Below are 20257 nucleotides of genomic sequence, written 5' to 3'. Positions count from 1 at the left end.
TTGCTCAGATTTCTACACCAGGCTCTGAATCTTGTGACAAAGAGTAATGCAAAGTCTCCAAGACAAGTTGCTACGGTTGTCACGAGAAGGTTCATGTCTGTATCCTAATTACTTTCATTTATTAAAAACTGGTTCAACTTTGTATTTACTTGTCACGTTTAACCAGGTAAGTCAGGTTTTCACGCTGATTAGGCACCCGCAGAACTGAAACTGTTGCCCGAGCTATTTCAATAGTAAGCGTTTTATTCACTAGATTATTCCACTGCCCTCACGGGGACGAGTGTGGGGTGGAGAACTCCCCTAATTACTCTTAACAGTGCCCCAGGTAGGAGCGGGGTGCCCCCGCGGTCCCCTCACGGTGCCCCGGTTGGGAGTGGGGTGCCCCCGCGGTCCCCTCACGGTGCCCCGGTTGGGAGCGGGGTCTCCTCACGGTGCCCCGGTTGGGAGCGGGGTGCCCCCGCGGTCCCCTCACGGTGCCGGGGGCGCGGGGGGGTCTGAGGGGGCGGCGGCGGCTGCGCCTGCTCGGCGCGCGGGGGCGCGCGTGACGTGCGGGGGGAGCGGAGCGGGGCCGCGCGCGCTCGCGGCCGCCGCCCGGCCCAGGCTGCGGGCGGAGCGGGCCCAGGCCCGGCCCGGCCCCGGCGCGTCCCGCGGGCCCGGCGCACCCCGGGCCTGCACAGGTGAGCCGGGGCACGGGCACGGGCACGGTGGAGCCGCGCAGGCCGCGCTCCGGCACCGCCGCCGCGGCGGCTGCGGGCCGCGGCCGCCCCTGGGCGGGCAGGCGGGGGAGCCCCGGCCGGGCCCGCCGGTGCCGAGGCGGGCGGGTGGTGCGGGCGGGCCCGGCGGCGGAGGGGCCGCGCGGGCGGGCAGAAAATGGCGGAACACAAGATGTCGGCCGCGCCGGCGGGGCGGGGAGGCCGCGGCTCGGGGCCGCGGGACGGCGTTATCCCGGCCGGGAGCGGGTTATTCCCGGCGGGACGGCGTTCTCCGGCGCCGTCCCCGCCTCTCGGCCCGCACCGCCGCGGGACAGCCGCCCCTTTGTCCCCGCGCTCCCTCCGCCGCCTCCCCCCGCCCCGGCGGCACCGCGGGCGCGCCCGCACCGGGCACGCGCGGGAGGGAGGGAGGGAAGGAGGGAGGGAAGCGCCGGGAGCCGCCGGGAAGCGCCGGGAAGCGCCGGACACCGGCAGCCCCCGCAGCTCTGCCCGGCATTCGGACTACGGGAAGTTTTATTGCCGCAACGCGGAGATGCAAAAAAAAATTTCCCCTCCCCAATTTATTATTTTGTATTGAGAACCTTTAGCGCCTTTCAGGCAGCGAGACAAAATCCCGTTCGCTGGTTTTGTCTGGCGTTTTGCATAGGTTTACAGTGTAAGTTGTCGTGGTGCTTCCTAGGTGGACACAATAAAGGACTTTAAAATGGATATGGTGGTTTTTTTATACCCAGTCTGTTCTCTACCAATGGTCTGTGTAAACCTGCACGTTGTTTTATTAATTAGGGTTTTCTAATTAAGATTTTTTGCGCAAGCAGGACGTTTCTCATTGCGTTTCTGTCAGTTGCTGCATTAGAATTAGGGGCGGAAAAATGAAAACTGTGTCATCAGAGGAGGATTTTTTTTTTTGTTTTTCAGCTTGAATGTTAAGACATTAGATGGTTGCACAGCATCTGGTTCGTATTTTTCAACGGCGTAGAAGTTTATTTATTGTTCCATTGCTCTATGTCTGAGCCTGGTCCTTTTGCTTTAATGCAAATCTCATATGCGGTTTGTGAATATTCAAAACACCAGCAATGCATGATGATGATGTGTTTTCCTTTGGAGCGGGTAAACAAGATGTCAATTATTTAGAAGAAATCCACTCTTTTAAAGGAGAGATTAAGGTCTGACCATGCAATTAGGCTTCATGTGAAAATACATCACCTGAACCTACTGGGAATAAAGATGTATGTAAATTGGGGAGATGCTTAACATTTACAGGGCCACACAAAATGTATTCCTAAAGCTGCATAAATAAAGAGCATGTATTTAAGCTGTAATTGGCGTGTTGTAATTGGTGTTCTGTAGAAATGTTTATGTTGTACACATTTGAAATGTAACAACAATGCCTGGAAGCCAGCACAGGGATTGGGAGTTTCCTTTTCCCCCTGGGAACACCAATGACACCCTGTTTTTCCTGGGAACGATAGAAGTGCTGAAGCATTGGTTGTTATTCCTCCTCCTCAAAATGCTTTACTGAACATCTTTGCATTTTTGAGTGCTTTCTTAAACTCTCTCTAAAATGAAAATATTCCTGGTTATTTTGTGATATTTTCTCTAGGAAGAGTAAGCTAAGAACAGATCAATGTATCCTGGGAACTTTCACCAGTTTTTCAGTTGAGTGTTGCTGTTATGTCCTTAGGTCATTCCAAACTGCCAGCCATTATCCTTGATTTTAAAAAATGCCATGTGCAGGAGTAATTTACAGTTGCAGTTAGAGAGGTCAGATATCCCTTCTACTCTAAAATTCATTGCTTGTCTCTGCTGAGCCCCATCTAAGGAAGAGCTTTGGCATAAAGAGCTGAAATAGATTGGAAATGAACCTCAGGCTCATTAGAAAGAGTACTGTTATTTTTCAGAAAAGCAAAACCATTCCAGATACAGACATATTTTAAAAATGTAGCCTTGAGACATTGCTCTGAGAGTCTCAGTGTAGGTTGCATGAAATACTTCATTTTGGGATGTGATGATAATGTGCTTTTTCCTGAGCCAAGATAGCATGCTGTAATTTAAAAAAAAATCAATTTAAAAAATTAATGGAATAACGTAAAGTGAATATTTTATTGGCTGATGCTAATAAAACATTTTCACTGTCTTGAAATACTTAAAGGAGAAAAGGAAAAGAAAAGGAGAGGAAAAACTTGAGATGTTACAAGTTAGAGAAAGAGAGGAACGAATAAGTTTGGGATTGTGACAGGGTGTGGAATTGCAGCTTTCTGCCCGATTTCTCCCTTTCCAAAGCCATGATTGGATCTGTCTGTGGTGGTGTGGGTGTGTTACACAGTGTACTACAGGAGGAAGCTGAGAAGAGACACAATTAATCACTGCACTGCATTTTTTTGCTGCTCTCAATAACAAGATTTGCTTGCATGTGTGCCATGTGAAACTGCATCATCTGCACTGCTGCATCCTGAGAGCAGAACAGCCAGTTTGGGGCAGCCTCACTCCAACAGCAGTAGCAGGAGGGGCTTTTCCTGCTGCCACTGCATTCCTTGAAGATCCCCAAGCTGATATAAAAAAGAAATTTGTGATTGGGTGGTTGATTCAAGTCCATCCTTTGTCTGCAGTGAGGGTTTGCAGGAACATTCTTCACAGGGTTGGTACAGCTTCAGCAAGGTTGTTGCCAGTGTGTCATCATCCATCTCTTGATTTTAGGGGAGGTGCCATCCCATGACTTTGGTTCTTTTTCTGGTCCTGTTACCTACCAGGAAAATACTCTTTTACTGATAATTTGCTTTCCCTGCAGAAATTTAAATTCAAATTACAGTTCTACTTTATATTAAATTTTATTGTGTGCCACAATACATAATAGAGCTGTGCATCTAATGATTGAATCTGAAAATAAGTTGCATGTTGAGAAGGAAAAAAAGTCTGACATATTCTCCATTGATCTCAGATTGATATTAAGATAATTTTTCATATCCATTTACTCTGAAAAAAGGATTCTCTGAATGTAAAGGTTGTGGTCAGGAGATGTTAGATATTGCCTTAATTCTGAAATAGTTAAATGAGCTATTTATGCTGTAGAGCTGCATTATATTTTGTACTAGCAAGGATCCATTAGCTACAGGGAGAATTTTGGATGCTGTGGTGGTAATTTGGGAGTGATGGAGCATTGCACTGAGGTTCTGGAGGTGCTTTGTGATCCTTACACTGCTGAAAGAATTTGATTTTGGGGTGGAATTGAATTAGTAAAATCCTTGCCAACTTTCCTCATTTATAATGTTTGACTTTTTTCATATTCTTTAATTCAAACCTTGGGGTGGATCAGTGGCTTTTCCTTGCAATTGCCATCCTTGGACAGAGGAAGATTTGTACTCCCTGCTCCTCTCTGCTCCACTCACAATTCTGAGCTCTGACTGCATTCACTTCCACAACTCCTAAATCTTTGTACCTGCTCCCTGATTCTCTCACTTTTTCTGATTCTTGGATATGAGAGGGCAGGAAAGTACAAGATTTTAGTCTTGTGCAACAGAGATTTTTTCAAGCTTCAGATTTTTTTATCTGTGAAAGCCTTGAGCTCTTTTTGTGGGTGCTTCACTTTGTCTGCACTGAGAACTCAAATAAAGTCCTCTGGGTTGCAGCAAATTGCAAAAGAATTCAGAACCCCCACACTTCAGTGTTTGGTAGCAGTGCTGGAATGCTGATTTTATGCTCTTCTCTTGTGTTTAATGGGAGCACTCAAATGATACAGAGCTTTCTCCTGCTCTGGGAGTGACTTTGTGTAGCTTGTCAGACAGACTCTGCACCTCCAATTAAATTTACACATTAAAGTTGGTTTGGAAGTTCCTCATATATCCAAATTCTGAAAGAATTGGAAAAATTGATACTCCCAATACAATTATCCACTTTCTTCATTGTAGCTCCACACATCCAGAATCACCAGTCTTGATAATTAGTTAATGAGTCTGTACAGACAGGGGCAGAACAGAAGCTGCTTTGTGCACAATTGCTGATATTTATTGTTATATATTATTATATATATTGTCAATGACTAGAAATCAAAATAGCAACGTGAATTGTGTGAAGTATTGCTTATGGTTTTCTTGAATCTTTGGGTAAATACTTCTCTGTGTTTGTCAGTGTAACACATCAATCCAACAAAGCTGATCAACACAAGAGCACTGTTAAACATAAATTCTCATTTTTGTTTTATTGCAGTTATTTGTGAATGAATTTGGCTGAATATGGATCCAGGTGGTGGAAGTCTTGGATTGCAAACACAGGAATCCAAAATGCCTCACACTATGATCATGCAAGACTTTGGTAAACATTTTAACTATTAAAAATTATAAGTAAAATCCAGGAGATGATCTCAGGTATTGGGAACGACCATGTCTATACCAGGATATTTGTGTTTGAATTACAACACTGAATAATGTTAATTACGTTTAAAGATTCTGATTAGAACTATTTTATTGAGTTTTCAAGATTAAAACTGCTGTTTATGTGTTCAAATAGTTCACTGAGCATTTTTTGTTATGTCTAGAAAAGTAGCCTGCAAATACGACTGGCCAGTCCAGTCTGGTAATGAAAACCAGGTTTCTACCTCCAGCCATTCCTTGTGATGTGGCAAGTTGTTGGAAATTTTACTGTAAATATTGCATAAAACTGAGTGTTTATTTTTAACAAGGCCCTTGCAGTCCAAAGAACGAGTCCTTTTATTGTAACAGCAATTAATGGCTTGTTACCACACTTCCAGTGTCACACAAGAATTCTGTGAAGGCTCACATTCCAACTGAGAATTGAAAAAAAAAGAGACCGAATTGTAAATTGGCCTTTAGTTTTTAACAGATGCTAATTTTGGGGACAAACTCCACATTATGTCTTGGTGTGTTTTGTTTATCTTAACTTGTACAGAAGGGTCGCTTTGGACAGTGTTTATTGGGTGAAATGCAAAATTCAGATGTGGAGAAGTGACAGATTTTTGCATCTGTGTCCGTGTGGCATGTACTCTCGTTGGGTAAAGCATTAACGGTGCCATTTCCCACTGTTGCTCGCAGTGGCTGGCATGGCTGGCACGGCTCACATCGACGGCGATCACATCGTGGTGTCGGTGCCCGAGGCCGTGCTGGTGTCGGACGTGGTGACGGACGAGGGGCTGGGCCTGGAGCACGGCCTGGCCGCCGAGGTGGTGCAGGGCCCCGACATCATCGCCGAGACCGACGTGGTCACCGAGGGCGTCATCGTCCCCGACTCGGTGCTGGAGGCCGACGTGGCCATCGAGGAGGCTCTGGACAGCGGGGAGCACGTGCTGACCCCCGAGCTGATGGCCGAGAGCGTGCGGGTGCCCGAGCAGGTGTTCGTGGCTGACCTGGTGGCGGGCCCCGAGGGACACCTGGAGCACGTGGTGCAGGACGCCGTGGCCGAGGCCGAGTCGCCGGGCATGGTGTCAGAGGAGGTGCTGGTGGCCAGCTCGGGCTCGGAAGCCGTGATCCAGGCAGCCGGCGCCGGCCCCGGCTCCACCGTCACCATCAAAACCGAGGACGACGACGACGGCAAGAGCACGTCCGAAGACTACCTGATGATATCTTGTAAGTGCTCAGAGGTGGATGGAAGCAGGAGGGAGCTGAGCTGGAAGTGCTCTGCTGGGGAGAGTTCTGTAGCTGGACTCTTGGAATGCTCAGGGTGCCCACTTAATTCCTGGTGTTTGGATTTGGGGGGTTTTGATGCAAAATCGCTGGTGCAAGAAGGAAGAGAAGGACATTGGTGCTGCTGAGTGAGTGAGTGTGAATGTTTGTTAGAGGAGATTTAAGAAAAACACCTTGGAAAATTAAACATTGCATTTAATTTGAATATACAACCTTTTTCTAAAAAACACCACAGGTATATTATAGTACTATGTAGATTCGTGTAAAAATAACTTATTGGGATTTATCAGGAGAATCCACTCAGAAATATTTTTTTTAAAGATTCTCTAGCTCAAAGTTTTCTCAATGTGGCCACAAAATGTGGTTTGTTTAGTGTATTAAAAATTATAATGGGCATTTAATTGTCTGTTGTGCTGTTCTGGGCTGAACTTGGAAATAAGAGGTCATGCTCATTAATGGATTGGCTCATTAACACATTCCAGTTCCCACACAGCATCCAATTCCATATGATCCTGTTGAAGTTGGCCACTGAAAGAACCTTGGGTACTTTGTGTTTCCTCAGTGTTTACATTATACCCAAGGTACTAATTGTTGCTGCTACACAAATTTGATAAAATACATTCCAAGTAATTTAAAGTTCTTTACTTCTTGAAATCACTGATTGAAATGTGAGTAGGTCAAAACAGATTTTATTTAGTCAGAAGCAATATGTTAAAAAAAAGTCAATGCCAAGTGTGTCAGTGTCTGTCTGTTCACAACAAGTTGAATTTATTAAAAATTTTAAGACAGAGGACACATCTTATTTGTGATTATAATGATTTCCCTCTTTTATAGCATTTATGTCCCTTATGCAAAATGTATTTTGATATTTATTTTCATTCAGTACATATGAACAGCAATTATTTTTAAAGCTTTCCATCATTACTGTCACTAACAGTCAAAAAGAGGGTTTTTGAAAAAGAACTTCAAAAATTAGTCTATAAGGCAACAGAAAAAAATCATGGTTTTGTAATGAAAGGAACACCATTTTTACTGCCAGTTGTTTCACTGAACAAATTCCTTTCTGACAGTAGTTAGGATGAGTTCATTCTGTAACTTGTCACTGTAAATGCAGTGATCTTTGGGATGCCTTCTGAGAGAGATGAGTGTGATTGATGCTGATGATCCTGCTCTTGGACCAGAGCAGCTGAAGCTTTCAGTTACCTGATGGCCCCACGTGTCTGACACGTTCATGGTTTTGTCAGGACTTCTCAAGCTTGGCTTTCACAATGTTTCAAAGCCATTTTAGACCTAGTTTTCAACAGATTAAATTTTTATATACGTGTAATTGTGATGTGCCTGAATAGTCACAGTTGGGAGCTACATTATTCATCTAGGATTTTGTTTTAAGTAATCATTTGGATAAATTTAAGGCAGTCATACAATCATTTAGGTTGGGAAAGAGCTGTAAGATTATTGAGTTTAATCATTCTCCCAGCACTGCCAGGGCCACCACTGACCAAGGGCCACATGCACATGGTTTTTGGATCCCTCCAGGGATGGGGACTCCACCTCTGCCCACCTGGGCAGCCCTGGGTTCATGTCCAGCCCGTGTCACCAGCACCCCCTGGGCCTTTCCCAGCCCCTCTGCCCCAGCCTGGAGCTTTCTGTGGGGTTCTTGTGACCCCAGGGCAGGACCTGGCACTTGTGAACCCCCACAATTTCCTCAGCCCATGGTTCCAGCCTGTCCAGACTCCCCTGCAGAGCTTCCCACCTCCAGCATCAACCCTTCCAACTCAGTCATCTACAAAGCTGATCCCTTCATCTAGATCACTGATAAAGGTCTTTGAGCTCTGTTGTGTTCCCCAAGTTTTGAGCCTGTGTTGTACTGGGGATGCCAGCCCGACCCCACAAGGTGTCTGCTGTTGTGTTTCTGTCAGTGGTAATGAATCATTCTTATGCAGTTGTTAGTTTTTTTATTGTTTAAATATTACCCTTGAATTTGTTTTATTTGTGGAGATAATGTATTCTGTAGAATAGATGAAGGCCTCCATTTATCAAGCAGGTCAAAACTTTTTATTATATATATTCAGTTGTCAAATGCTGTCAATATTGCTGAAAGTGAATTTTCTAGTATTTCATTTGGGGTGTATATATAGAACTGTTGAACTGTTTTTATTATGTAAATCACATCAAAGTGATACTTCTAAAGAATCTCATAAAATTAGGTGTCTTTTAATGAAATTTAGCATCTGAAAAGGGGAGACATAAAATGCCAGATATGCCCTTAGGGAATACCATGAGTTGTTCCGTGGAACACATGTGGGAACTACCAAAATATGGCATTTCAGGGTATGGAACTGACAGTGGAATTTTGATTTTCCTTATGCTTGTTGGGAGTTACAGCTTAAATGACAGAACCACAGAATGGGTTGGGTTGGAAGGGGCTTTACTGAAAGTTGATTTTTCACCATTTTGAGGTGACATTCCCATGTGGATACTTTATACACTTCAGGTAATTGCATTTTCTGTGTAAATACTATTTGGACAATAGTAAGTTCATCTTGATAGTAGCGTGACTACCTCTGCATGGTTTTGTGGTTGGAAATTTTCATTGGAACATTATCACCACTCTGCAGACAAATTCAGCTTTTTCAAACCTGCTTTATAGACAAATTCAGCTTTTTCAAACCTCCTTTATAAGCATAGGACTTAAAAAATCCATTTTTGATACGTTCACAACACGAATACCAAAAAATCCATTTTTGATACGTTCACAACACGAATACCAAAAAATCCATTTTTGATACGTTCACAACACGAATACCAGGGGGTGTTGACGATCCTTTGCTTTAAACCATCAGAACACCTGGATAAGAAGGAGCTGCCCCCCAGAGCAGTGTGTGCCCCTGCCCCCAGGCCTGTCAGTGAGATGGAGCTGTGAGCAGCACAGCTGCAGGGCACAGTGGAGTGAAGCCTCCCCTTTTTGTTTTTCAGGTTTGCGATATTCAGACGCACGGCGGGTTGCCAGCCCCCGCTCCGCGTGCCGGCCCCATGCACTATGCTGGTGACCTCAGAGCCACCACTGACCTCACTGGAGCTGGCCCGGGGCTAAGGTACTGTGCCACCAACACCTCCTTTGTAGTGTCTTACACTGTTGCCTGGTTTGCTAAACATTTTAGGATTCCTACTCCTCTATTTGAACCTATGGGACTTAAGTAGATCAGACATTAGAAAAACCCGGAGAATTGTCAAAGCTGGGACTTACCTTGCCCTCGTGTTGCCCCTCTGGTGGCTGTGGCATCACCAGCATAGTGCATGTGAGGCATCACATGGATTGGGAGCTGGCAATCCACGGTGAATCTGGACATCACACACCTGAAAACAGCCAAGCCAGGTAAGTTTAACACTGGGAGTGTGCTGAGTTTTCCTTTAAAGCTTGTTCGCTCGGGAGGATTCAGCATCTATTTATGGAGGTTCTCTGTTGTGTGTTTTCAGTTTATTTTAAGGGGCCAGATAATAACATGTAGTGCTTCTGGTGGGTGAGTCAGAGCTGGAAGACACTTTGGTATTCCATTGACAGAGAGGAAGCAAGCATTCCCTGTTCCCCTGAGCTATCCCTGGGAAAAGCAGCACAGAATTTAGCACTGATGGGTTAGCAGTGACTGAAGTAAGAATTTACTTAGAACATTTTCATGAGCTGTTCTAAAAAAAATAGTATTTTGGAACCTGACAAAGATTGCTTGTCCTGCTGTATTGTTTTCCTCTTACCTGAATCTGTTTAAAAGGTAGATGGAAACCATGAGATTTACATGGGTTTGAAGCAAAAGCAATTGCCAATTCAGTGTGTTTTGTTGTATTTGAAACAAAAAGCAACATCTTACAGATAACAGTCTATATTGATATCATTTTCTCAGCCCAGATGATCTTTTCCATATTTTGCTATATTGCACATTTGCTTCTTTAGAAAAATAATCCAGAGGCCCTGGATACCCAAACTTCCTAATATGTTTCCATTTTTTTAGCTTAAATTTTAAAGACTGATTCTTTTTTGAGAATGCACGGGATGGTTAATAGTGTAGAAGTTAACCACAAATGTTAAAAATACTGTTCTAAGTTTGCCTCTCTGAAACAGAACTCCCTATTTTTAAAGGTTATTGAAGATTTGGGTGCTTTATAGCCAATATTAAAGCTAATGAATATGTGAGTGTACATGGTCTATTCATGTTTTGAAGTTCTCTTTTGCTGAAAACATTCTTTAAAAAATTGAAAAATTCCTCTTTTTTTTTCCTTCATGTAATGTTTATTGCATTGCAGTTTGTCCTGGTAACTATCTAAAATGGTGAGATTTTTTCTTACATTATTTCCCCAGCCCCATAGTGGTGCACAGTCACTGTCACATTATTATTAGTTAAATAGTTGGAAATTTTTCCATGAAGAAAATTTCCAGTCACACATGTGGTAACTCCCCTGTTCAGCAGGAAGTTGTTGTTGTTGAGTAACTTCCCAGGACAGAAATACTTCCTTCTGTTAAACTGGTAATGTGCTATGTTTATAAAATATATGAATTTAGAACAAATTGGTGTTGCTTGAGTTGCAGATTTGGAAAGAACTTTATTACCACCTCCCAGTTCTAAATGTTCAGGGTTTGTAAGCTTTGAAATTCTCTTTTTGGCAGTCATAGAGCTGGGTATAAAATCCCTCCTTGTACTGAGAATACCTGCAGTCCTTCCAACACTCACACATGCAGTGGGAATGGTCATTATGTTAAATGAAACTTATAATTTTCTAGAACATGCATAAGAAAATTTTATAAATGTTAAAAGCCTTGCAGGAAAAAAAAAATTAATAGATTCATGCTTAGTAAATGCATTGAAATATTTATTCCAAGGCAAGGGAATTTCAGCATCTCCACTTTTGTCTCTTCTGACAACCCCATTCTGGCAGCATAAAAAATGTCAATTAACAGGTGCAGTCACACCCCCACAGTGGATGTAAAGGATTTATGTAAAGGGTTTAATGCCTGCTGCTGGGAAAGTGAAGTGTCAGAGAATTGCAGGTTCTCTGCTGTGGCTCTCAGTGTTTGTGCTCTGACTGTCCCAGTGTCCTGCCAGGTCACACAAACATCAGGCAGCACGTTCAGACTCCTTAAGGTGCTGCTGTTCCTGGCATGGATTTCAGTAGAGATTGAGGAAGTTTTTTTAATTAAAAAAGCAAAAAACTCTCTTCCTGAGGAAATTTCTTTCCTGATCCATATTTGATATTTTTTCAGAATGGAATTAATTCATTAGTTACCAAAAAAAACCAAACCCAAACCCCACCAAACAGCAAAAACAGCATTTTTAAAATGTTTTCCATAGATGTTTCAGGTTATAGAAGCTGGTGCTGATAACAGCAGAGTTGTGGGATCAATCCTCATATGGATCATTCCCTTAAAGAGTGGGACTTGATGATCCTTGTGGGTCCCTTCCAACTCAGAATATTAATTTTCATCGGAGTATACACTTCACAGAGGTTCTAAAACTAAACCAGATATTTTCTTGTGCTTACCTACGTTTTATCCAGCTCTGTCCTCTGTAACTGCTCCACTCACATGGTGCAATGCAAGATTTGTGAATAGGAATGAGGTTTCCAGTGCTGTGAGCTGGGTGGGTGTCTGTGGAATCCTGCCCATGAGTGGGAAGAGTTTAGTTTGGGATTGCTGGGGTGGATTCTCACTCCCCTGCTGCACCTTCTCCTTCCCACCTCTCTTGACTCCCCCCAGCTTTCCCGTGACTCCAGTTTAGCCCAGTGCCCATGGGGTTAAAGCAGCTGCTGGGAGCAGCCCCCAGTGCCCTGGGAGCAGGAACTGGGAGGGGTTGGGGGCCCTGCAGCCATGCCAGGGGAACCAGCTTTTCCCAGGGGTCAGAGCCTGGGTGTCCCTGTGGAGATGGAAGCTCTGCTGTCACCTCAGTGCTCATTTTAAGGAGTTTTTCTTTGCTTAGTGCACACCTCTTTTAATGTTACATGTGCAGCAAGATGCTGTTTCCCTGGAATGCATTTCATTCAGATTTTATCTACATTTTGTGGGATTCTCTATTTAGAGGACTTCAGTGGGTGTTCAGCACTGCACAGGGTTGTGTTGACCATCTGCACAGGAGCTAAATTTATCCTCAGTGAGAAGTGTGTCAGTGCATTTGTCAGAGAGATGCTGAGTTCAGTGCCCTCTGTGTTGGCAATTTGAGGTGTATCTCTGTGAATGCCCTTTTTATCAAAATGTGTTGCTTCTAATAGTTTGGATGTTTTGTTTTGTTTTTTTTTTTCCTTAGAAATTAAATGAACATTCTGAATGTATAAACCAAATAATCAGTGAGTGAGTTGTGTAAAGAATGAGAAGTCAGTCTCTCATAGTTGTATTTGGATTTTTTGTCACTGCATCTTTTAATCGGGTGTATATCATGCATCAATCTTCATTAATGTGTATGTTTTTAAGTGATAAAGTGGATAAAATCATCATTTCTTTCAGGGAGAAAATACAGTCAGATTTTTGATGCACACTTCTTTAGCTGTGAATATACCCCAAGTCATCACACCCCACAAATTTTAGTCACTGTTCATCAGAGTGAAACTTTTGAGAACTCTTAGACTGTATCAGGAAATTCTGGGTTAATTTTTAACACTTTTGCATAGATATTTATTTTTAATTATTGATAAATTTTTGCTTTCTAAGAATAACAGCTTCAGCCATAACCAGTTATCTCACTCCCTTTGATGACAAGCTCCCTCTTGTGTCCTTCACTCTGTAATTCCTGCTGTGTTTCCTGAGTTGCAATAAAATACTGAACTTCTGGAATCTCTTTTAAATTTCTTGAGATGAGCTGCTTTTAAAGGCTACTTATGAACACAAACCTTTCCTGTGCATGGGGAGAATAGAGGAGAAAATCATGCTACTGATTGCTTTGAATTCTAAAAATGTGTTTGAACCTCATTATTATTCTCATCTCTTTGCAGTGGATGATGTTGGAGAGAAATTGGACCATATAGGAAGCACTCCCTTGAAGATCAGTACTGAGGTGGCAAATGATGATGTTGCTAAAGATGATGGCTTTGGTTCAGAAGTTATCAAAGTCTACATATTTAAAGCTGAAGCTGAAGATGATGTTGAAATAGGTACCTTGAAATCCTGTTTATTCTTTCAGTAGTGTCAAGTGTTTCAGGGTCTTTCTGTTTGTTCTTCATTCCATGTAATCCAGTGACTGGAGTGTTTTGTAGAATGTGACATTTGTGGAGGCAGCAAATGCTGGGTGTGGATTAATCTCGAGTTCTTTTGTGATTGGCAGGGCTATTTTCAGGCAGCCAAAGCCCAAATGTAGAAGTGCCTGTGTGTCTGCAGCTGTTTCTTCAGCTGCTGCTTCTCTCTGAGTTTTCAAGACTAGTGTGTCAGCACAGCAGAGCCTCTGGAGTGGATCCCTTTTGTTGGTGGGATCCTTTGGTGGCCTTTGCAGAGAGGGGAGGATTTCTGGGTCTGCAGGTGAACCAAGGGACTCAGAATTCTCTGCAGTTCCCTTTCCCCATGGACAGACCAGCAATCCCAGTGCTCTGAGGGGATGCACAACTCACTGTGTCTGTTCCTGAAAAGCAAAATCCTCCTCTTGTTTGTTCTTGGAGCTGAAACCTCTGGATCATTCCCAGGCCCTGTTCCCAAAATACAGTTTGTTCCTCTGGGCTGGGCTCTCAGTCTCCAGGGACAGAAGGGACAGACTGCAGCAGCAGGGAGAACCAAAATCTCTGATGGCTGAGGAGTAATTCCCAGCAGGGGTGTTCTCAGAGCTGCTCTCAGGAAGGTGATCCCAGCAAGTAAAAAAAAAATACTTGGATCTGAAATTAATCTCACCAGTGGCTTTGTTCACATTGACTTAATGTGTGTAACTTCTTTTTGTTCAAGGTGGGACAGAAATTGTCACTGAGAGTGACTTTCACAATGGCCATTCTGTGGCTGGAGTCATTGAACAGGGAGGTGTTGGGAGAATGCAGCGAGAAAAAATGGTTTACATGGCTGTTAAGGACTCTTCTCAGGAAGATGAAGATATCAGTAAGCATAATAAGAAACATTTTTGTTTCTCATGCTGTTTGTACACCCATATAGGCATCACTTTCAAGGACATTTTTAATTTTTTTCTGAAGAATTCTTCAGTGTGAAGTAGTAGAAAACTAAGCTCACCTTCCCTAAAATTAAAAGCAGGCTCTAGTTATTTTAAAGATGATGCACTTAGTGCATGCTGTGTGCAATCATTTCATTACTTATATTTAACATGTCCATGGATGAAGTTAATGAGGTTGGTCAAACTTCTTACTTCTCTATTTTCCTTCTGTGAATTAAGCAGCTTTCTGACAAAGTGACAAATGTCATCAGTTGCAAGTTCATGAGTTTCTGTATAGGCAATTTTGTGGGTATTTGTTTTGGATTAATACTTATTCATACATTTTTTCTCTCTTTAAGGAATATCTGAATAAACAATGATCCCCTAAATGCCAAAGGAAGAAAATTAATTTATAATGGGTATCAATTAGAGCGAGAGCAAATTAAATGAAGGAAAAGTTAGGACAGACAGAATAAAATTAAAAATTTATTCTCCTCCCTTCATCCAGGCTGTGCTGAAATAGCAGATGAAGTTTATATGGAAGTTATTGTAGGGGAAGAAGAAGCCACATCCCTTCCAGACACCCAGCTTGAGGACTCTGGCGTGAATAAAACGTTTGTCCCCGTTGCTTGGGCTGCTGCTTACGGTAGGAACCTCTTTCTTTCCTGAACATCCCTGCCATGATTTCCTCCCTCATCCAGCTGCCAGCATCTCTGGGATGACCTCACCTTGTTCTTGGGGTTTGGAAACAGCTCCTGATCTCTGCCATCTGATTGCTGTGTGTTGAGTTTCATGGAGATGAAAGGAAAGCTTGTTAGGAGTTTGATTTTGTTTCAGATCCCAGCTCAGATGTACAGATTATGTGGGGTTTGATGCTTAATGTTGAAAGTCTTAAACAAGAACAGCCTTAAGTATTTTACATTAGTAGGAGGAAGGGGGAAAGACTGTAAAAAGGGAATAGTAGGAATAAATGTGTAAATATGTTCCTAATAATTTCAGTTTATATACATGTTTTAAGCCTGTTAGTCCTCCAGGTGAGAAACAAAAAAGTGATTTGTTTTCAAATAGTGAAAGTGTCTTGGGATATATTGTGAATTCTGTCTATTCTTTTTTTATAATTTCCTTGGTTTTTGGTGTGTTAAATGTTTGTTAAGAGGGTACCAAGTTATCCATAGTTTCTGTTACAATTAATTAAGCAAGTTAGTGAAATTTCCTTGGTGTGCAATGAGACCCCAACAGTTGGGCTGGTAAAGTGCTTCAGAACCACAGAGCTTTGGCACAAAGCAGCAAATACTTCCAGTGTAAAATGAGGAATGTGCTCCTGAGGTATTCCTCATGCATCTCCAGAACTCCATTGTGCTAAGAGACTGATAAGGGCCAAGTCCTCTTATCTGCCTGTTCTACTCCAGCCAGATAACGTGCTTCCATCTCAGGAGCAAATGTGCACTTCAGATAACCTCTGAGGGGCTAGATGAGGTTAAAAGTTTGCAGGAACAAGCATATTAATAATGGGAAGCAGGAGAGTCAGCAGGGTAAGCATGCACACACAGATGGGTGGATGTTAACTCCTCCCAGAGATGGGATTTTCTCTCCTGAGGCTCACAATTACACAACACCAAGCTCCACATCCCCACTTGGATGGGGTTAACCTGTTGCTTATTAGCTGAGTTAGTTTTCTCTTATTATCAGCTTTCAAAAGCAGCATCTTTAAAAAGAATGTTATCTAATAATGACTAAAATACCATTTTCTGCAGGAGATGAAAGAAGGCTTCCCCGAAGATATGAAGATGGTCAAGCGGCAGGTGAGAGCTTTTAACAGCATTAAAACTAAAAGTGTCTGAAAAGATAGAGATTTCTGTGTCAGTGCTCCTAATCAGAGATGCAGAGAATGAGCCATAAATTAGATATTGAAGGACTCCACAGTCTTTCTTTACTGTTTTGAATGAAAACAATTCTAGATGTCTGTAGGCCTTTGGAGGGGGTGGGGAAGTTGGGAGGCACTGCCAAGTTTTTACTGTAGTTTTGCAGACAGAAAAAAGTTAATGCAGAGAAGTTAATGTTGAAAAGTAAAAACAAGTTAAGTAAAAATCATGTAATACATTTAGAAATTATTCCAAATTATTATGTTTAAACAATCATACCCTTGACTTTTACCAGAAAAGATAGATAGTGATTCCTATTAGCACACTTCTTTATAATGTATGTTAGTGGTAGAGGAGTGGGCAGTGCTTGTTTTTAAAAAGTAGATAATGCTGCTGTGCAATTCCAGTCATCAGTCCCAAAGAAACAAGTTGTTTAAGGTTTTTTATGGTGTTTAATTTTTGTTTCTAGGAAATAACTTGGATACACGATTAGAAAACAAAAACGGTAATGCAACACAGTACCTGCAGATTTGTGATAGCATTAGCACTAATAGAGTGCTCAAACAAAAAACCAAGAAAAGGAGGAGAGGAGAGGCCAGGCAATGGCAAACAGGTAAACACTGGATGGTTACGGTATTGTCATGGAGTGCCACTTACTCCTGTCCTATTCCTTCTCTCTTTTTTAAGCTGATGCAGAATTAAAAGCTATAAATGATGATTTGCGTATTTCCTGTGTCCTTCCCCCCTCCAGTTCTGTGCCTAGAAAATGTCATCTTTTGCTATTCAGAGTCAGTACACTCAGGGCTGATGCAATTCATTGGAATGTTGCAAGCTATTAAAAAGTACCCATGGCTATATTCAGTGCACATGTGATATTCCTGATCTGTTTGAGCAGTTTCTAAAACAGAACTATATAAACTATAGGTGCTGTGGATTGGTTGTTTTTAAACTACTGAGCCACTCTCTCTCTGCTGCAAGTGTAAGTGCATGAATCTGAACAGCACTTGGTTGATTTAAAACTTCTTAATCAGTAAATGTGTTTCCTTCATAACTTGTTTTTGTTTGTTCAAAAACAGCTGTTATAATAGGTCCTGATGGACAGCCCTTAACAGTTTACCCTTGTCATATTTGTGGGAAAAAATTTAAATCCAGAGGATTCTTGAAAAGGCATATGAAGAACCATCCCGATCATATGATCAAGAAGAAATACCAGTGTACAGACTGTGACTTTACGACTAACAAAAAAGTAAGTTTCCACAATCATCTGGAAAGCCATAAACTTATAAATAAAGTTGATAAAACGCACGAGTTTACAGAGTACACGCGAAGATACAGAGAGGCGAGCCCGTTGAGTTCCAATAAACTCATCCTGAGGGACAAGGAGCCCAAGCTCCACAAGTGCAAATATTGTGACTATGAGACTGCAGAGCAGGGGCTGCTCAACAGGCACCTGCTGGCAGTCCATAGCAAGAACTTCCCTCATGTGTGCGTGGAGTGCGGGAAGGGCTTCCGCCACCCCTCGGAGCTGAAAAAGCACATGAGGACCCACACGGGGGAAAAGCCATACCAGTGTCAGCACTGCACCTTCAGGTGTGCTGACCAGTCCAACCTGAAAACTCACATCAAAACCAAACACGGCACCGAGCTGCCCTTTAAATGTGAGCACTGTCCCCAGGCCTTCGCCGACGAGAAGGAGCTGCAGCAGCACACCGAGCTCTTCCAAGGGCATAAGACTCACCAGTGTCCCCACTGTGACCACAAGAGCACCAACTCCAGCGACCTGAAGCGACACATCATCTCGGTGCACACCAAGGATTTTCCCCACAAGTGTGAGGTGTGTGAGAAAGGCTTCCACCGGCCCTCGGAGCTCAAAAAGCATAGCGAGACCCACAAAGGGAAAAAGATCCACCAGTGTCGGCACTGTGACTTCAAAACCTCCGACCCCTTTGTGCTCAGTGGGCACATCCTCTCCGTGCACACCAAGGACCTGCCTTTTAAATGCAAAAGGTGTAAAAGGGGCTTCAGGCAGCAGAACGAACTGAAGAAGCACATGAAGACCCACAGTGGCAGGAAGGTGTACCAGTGCCAGTACTGTGAGTACAGCACCACGGACGCCTCGGGCTTCAAGCGCCACGTCATCTCCATCCACACCAAAGACTATCCCCACAGGTGTGAGTACTGCAAAAAGGGCTTCCGCAGGCCCTCCGAGAAAAATCAGCACATCATGAGGCACCACAAAGAGGCCATCATCTGATAGGTGAGCTCCAGAAGGAACTGTACAAACTGTGATATGCTAATTGGGGAAAAAAATAAATCTCACGAACTGTTTCTCCTGGTTTCAAAGCTTGATATTAAACCATAACTTTACATTCTTTGTATTAAAAGTCTTAAAAAAAGTATTAGGGTTGGCAGGGGAATCTCGTAGCCCTATGATTGTTGCTGATCAGAACCTAAAGAGCACTAGAGAATGCAGAGGATGGATGAATGTCTTAAACTTGCAGAAAGATGGATGAATGTCTCCAAGTGAACAGTGTTGGCCATGGCTGAGTCTAGAGGACAGGGCAGAGCTGGTTGTGTGACCCATTCTGTCAGTCCCAACGTGTGTCTCCAGTATGGAAACAGATCCCTGCTGGGGTGAGCTCCAGAGGGTTTGCAAAGGAGCCCCCTCTTCACTTCTTGTGCAGTTTGGAACGGGGAGTTTTAGTCAGACACTTCATCACAACGTTTTCAACTGTGCCTAGAAATTGAATTCCAGAACAGGCGAAATTTGGGGGAGGTGTCCCTTGTTCGGTTTGGTTTGTTGGTTTGTTTTGGTTTTTTTTTAAAACATTTCATAGGAAACTTTTTGGTTTCCTTTATTAGTTTAGGTCCAAGAAGCATTTTTTTACTGGTTTTCAAAGCTGCTAACCTATTTTATTGCAGGATATGATGTTTAAAATAGAGCATTATGTTATGGTCTCAGAGGTGGTGTTCTGGTGCTAGGGTTAAAGATGTATATGTATATAATTTCCCTTTTTTTACCTGAAACTAAAGTTGAATGTTGTTCAGTATGGCACATATAACAAAATTAACTTTGAATTTGACTTTTTTTTTTTTTTTAAAGGATAAAAATGGATGCAGCTCATAGTGTTGTGACTCAACACTAATTTTTTTTCCTTGCTACTTTAAAGTCTTCTTTAAAAAGAATATTAAAAACAGTTGAAAACTGTAGGGGTTTTTTAATTAAAATTCAAAGTACTTAGAGGTTCTTTAGGGCAGTGTTGTTAACAGGTATGACAGTTACTGTCCTACCTCCTAATATGAAATTTTCCATATAGACATAAAATTGCACCTTTTAATCGATTCTTTTAAAAAAAAGATCTATACCATGCTATAAACATGCATTTTCAATCTGTAAGAAAGTATATATGCAGTATTTAACCAGAAAAATCTGCTGCCACTAGAGTTTGGAGGTGGATCTTGAGTTTACAGTGTATACATTTAAAATATGCATCCCTTTAAAAATGCTTTGTGTTAGCATGCTGCAAATCCAATGGCGCTTATATAACGAGCTGGTCTAGGGCTATTTAATGAAAAACCTGGTCATAAATGTTATGCATATAATGTGTATTTTTTACTTTTTTTAGTTGCTTCATGTTTGCACACAGCTGTTCACATGAGAAATTGTAACTTCATGCTATATTGTGGCTTTGTGTTCCAGATAATGTTCATATTTTGTTTTTTGCACCAGATGAGAATCAGTTCCTTGAGAATAAATTTTTTTTATATTTCTAAACTTCAGAAAGTTAAAATTTGGGAAATCTCTTAGACAAATAAGTGTTTTATGTGGCTGTAAAAAATGATGTACACGCTGTAAAATAAGATTGTCACTGTTCTGTGGGATTATTATTTCTAAATGTGTTACTCATCGTAACGGGCATACAATAAAATGCATCTCTTGCACTCCAGATTTTTTG

At 42.4% G+C, this 20257-nt stretch overlaps 1 protein-coding gene across 3 annotated transcripts; it reads left to right on the top strand.

Moving 5' to 3' along the window:
- Positions 1-501: 501 nt before the first annotated feature.
- Positions 502-20248, top strand: ZNF711 (zinc finger protein 711). Of its 3 annotated transcripts, XM_079319200.1 has the most exons (10): positions 502-677; positions 4911-5015; positions 5753-6283; positions 13310-13468; positions 14244-14390; positions 14948-15085; positions 16194-16241; positions 16771-16914; positions 17378-17547; positions 17977-20248. In XM_079319200.1, the coding sequence occupies exons 2-10, from the start codon at positions 4937-4939 to the stop codon at positions 18553-18555; spliced, it is 1995 nt and encodes a 664-aa protein (XP_079175326.1). In that variant the 5' UTR covers positions 502-677; positions 4911-4936; the 3' UTR covers positions 18556-20248. The 3 variants fall into 3 exon arrangements, with proteins under 3 accessions (XP_079175326.1, XP_079175324.1, XP_079175325.1); XM_079319198.1 differs by having other exon boundaries at positions 511-677; positions 17378-20248; XM_079319199.1 differs by having other exon boundaries at positions 513-677; positions 16771-16806; positions 17378-20248.
- The last annotated feature ends 9 nt before the right edge of the window (positions 20249-20257 follow it).

This window comes from Erithacus rubecula, assembly GCF_903797595.1.
Source record: "Erithacus rubecula genome assembly, chromosome: 15".
Lineage (NCBI taxonomy): Eukaryota > Metazoa > Chordata > Aves > Passeriformes > Muscicapidae > Erithacus > Erithacus rubecula.
This window is presented reverse-complemented; position numbering and strand designations above follow the sequence as displayed.